Source organism: Myotis brandtii, unplaced genomic scaffold (genome assembly GCF_000412655.1).
Source record: "Myotis brandtii unplaced genomic scaffold, ASM41265v1 scaffold1236, whole genome shotgun sequence".
In the NCBI taxonomy this organism is placed as follows: Eukaryota; Metazoa; Chordata; class Mammalia; order Chiroptera; family Vespertilionidae; genus Myotis; species Myotis brandtii.
Genome location: NW_005354316.1, coordinates 475783 through 476549, shown reverse-complemented (window position 1 = coordinate 476549; position 767 = coordinate 475783). Strand labels below are relative to the sequence as shown.

Genomic DNA, 767 nt, shown 5'->3' with positions numbered 1-767 from the left:
GGCGCCGGTGCCCAGCGGCTGGCTCACGCCCTCTGCCCTCTGTGGCTGCAGGACTACTGCGGCCAGAACTCCGGGCAGGGCTCCTTTAGCATCATCACCGAGAACGTCCCCTGCGGCACCACGGGCGTCACCTGCTCCAAGGCCATCAAGATCTTCATAGGGGTGAGTGCTGCCCGCCCAGGGGTCTGCAGGGCGCTGTGTGCGGCCTGTGCGGGAACTTCGACCAGCGCTCCAGCAACGACTTCACCACGCGGGACCACATGGTGGTGGACAGCGAGCTGGACTTCGGCAACAGCTGGAAGGAGGCCCCCACCTGCCCCGACGTGACCACCACCCCCGAGCCCTGCAGCCTGAAGCCGCACCGCCGCGCCTGGGCCGAGAAGCAGTGCAGCATCATCAAGGGCGAGGTCTTCCACGTCTGCCACAGCAAGGTGGGCGTGGCCGCGAGCATGTGGGCGTGGCCTCGAGGGCGATAGGCGTGGCTGCAAGCTTGGTGGGCGTGCCCATGAGCCTGGCTGTGGGCGTGCACGCTGCGGGGAGTCCGTGGTGTCCCCAAGAGGCACCTGGCCTGCAGCTTCATCTCCATCCTGTGTCCTTTGAACACGTGACCGAGGTTAAACCTTCCTTCTGAGACCCCGGCTGGACCCCCAGCCTCCTGCACCGTCCAGGGAGGGGGAAGGACACCTGACCCCCAACATCCACACTGTGCTCAGTCCGGGCAGTGGCAGGGGCGGAGGGACAGCGCGCACAGCGGGGGCCCCCCGAGC

General features: G+C 67.7%; 1 protein-coding gene across 1 annotated transcript in view; it reads left to right on the top strand.

Annotated features, from left to right (window-relative positions):
- The window catches only part of MUC2 (mucin 2, oligomeric mucus/gel-forming), a 101524-nt gene that overhangs the window by 15458 nt on the left and 85299 nt on the right, over positions 1–767 (top strand). Inside the window, exons 11-12 of the mRNA XM_014533997.1 lie at positions 52–162; positions 195–447. Of these exons, the coding sequence (XP_014389483.1) occupies positions 52–162; positions 195–447 (364 nt within the window). The remainder of the gene's footprint in view (positions 1–51; positions 163–194; positions 448–767) is intronic.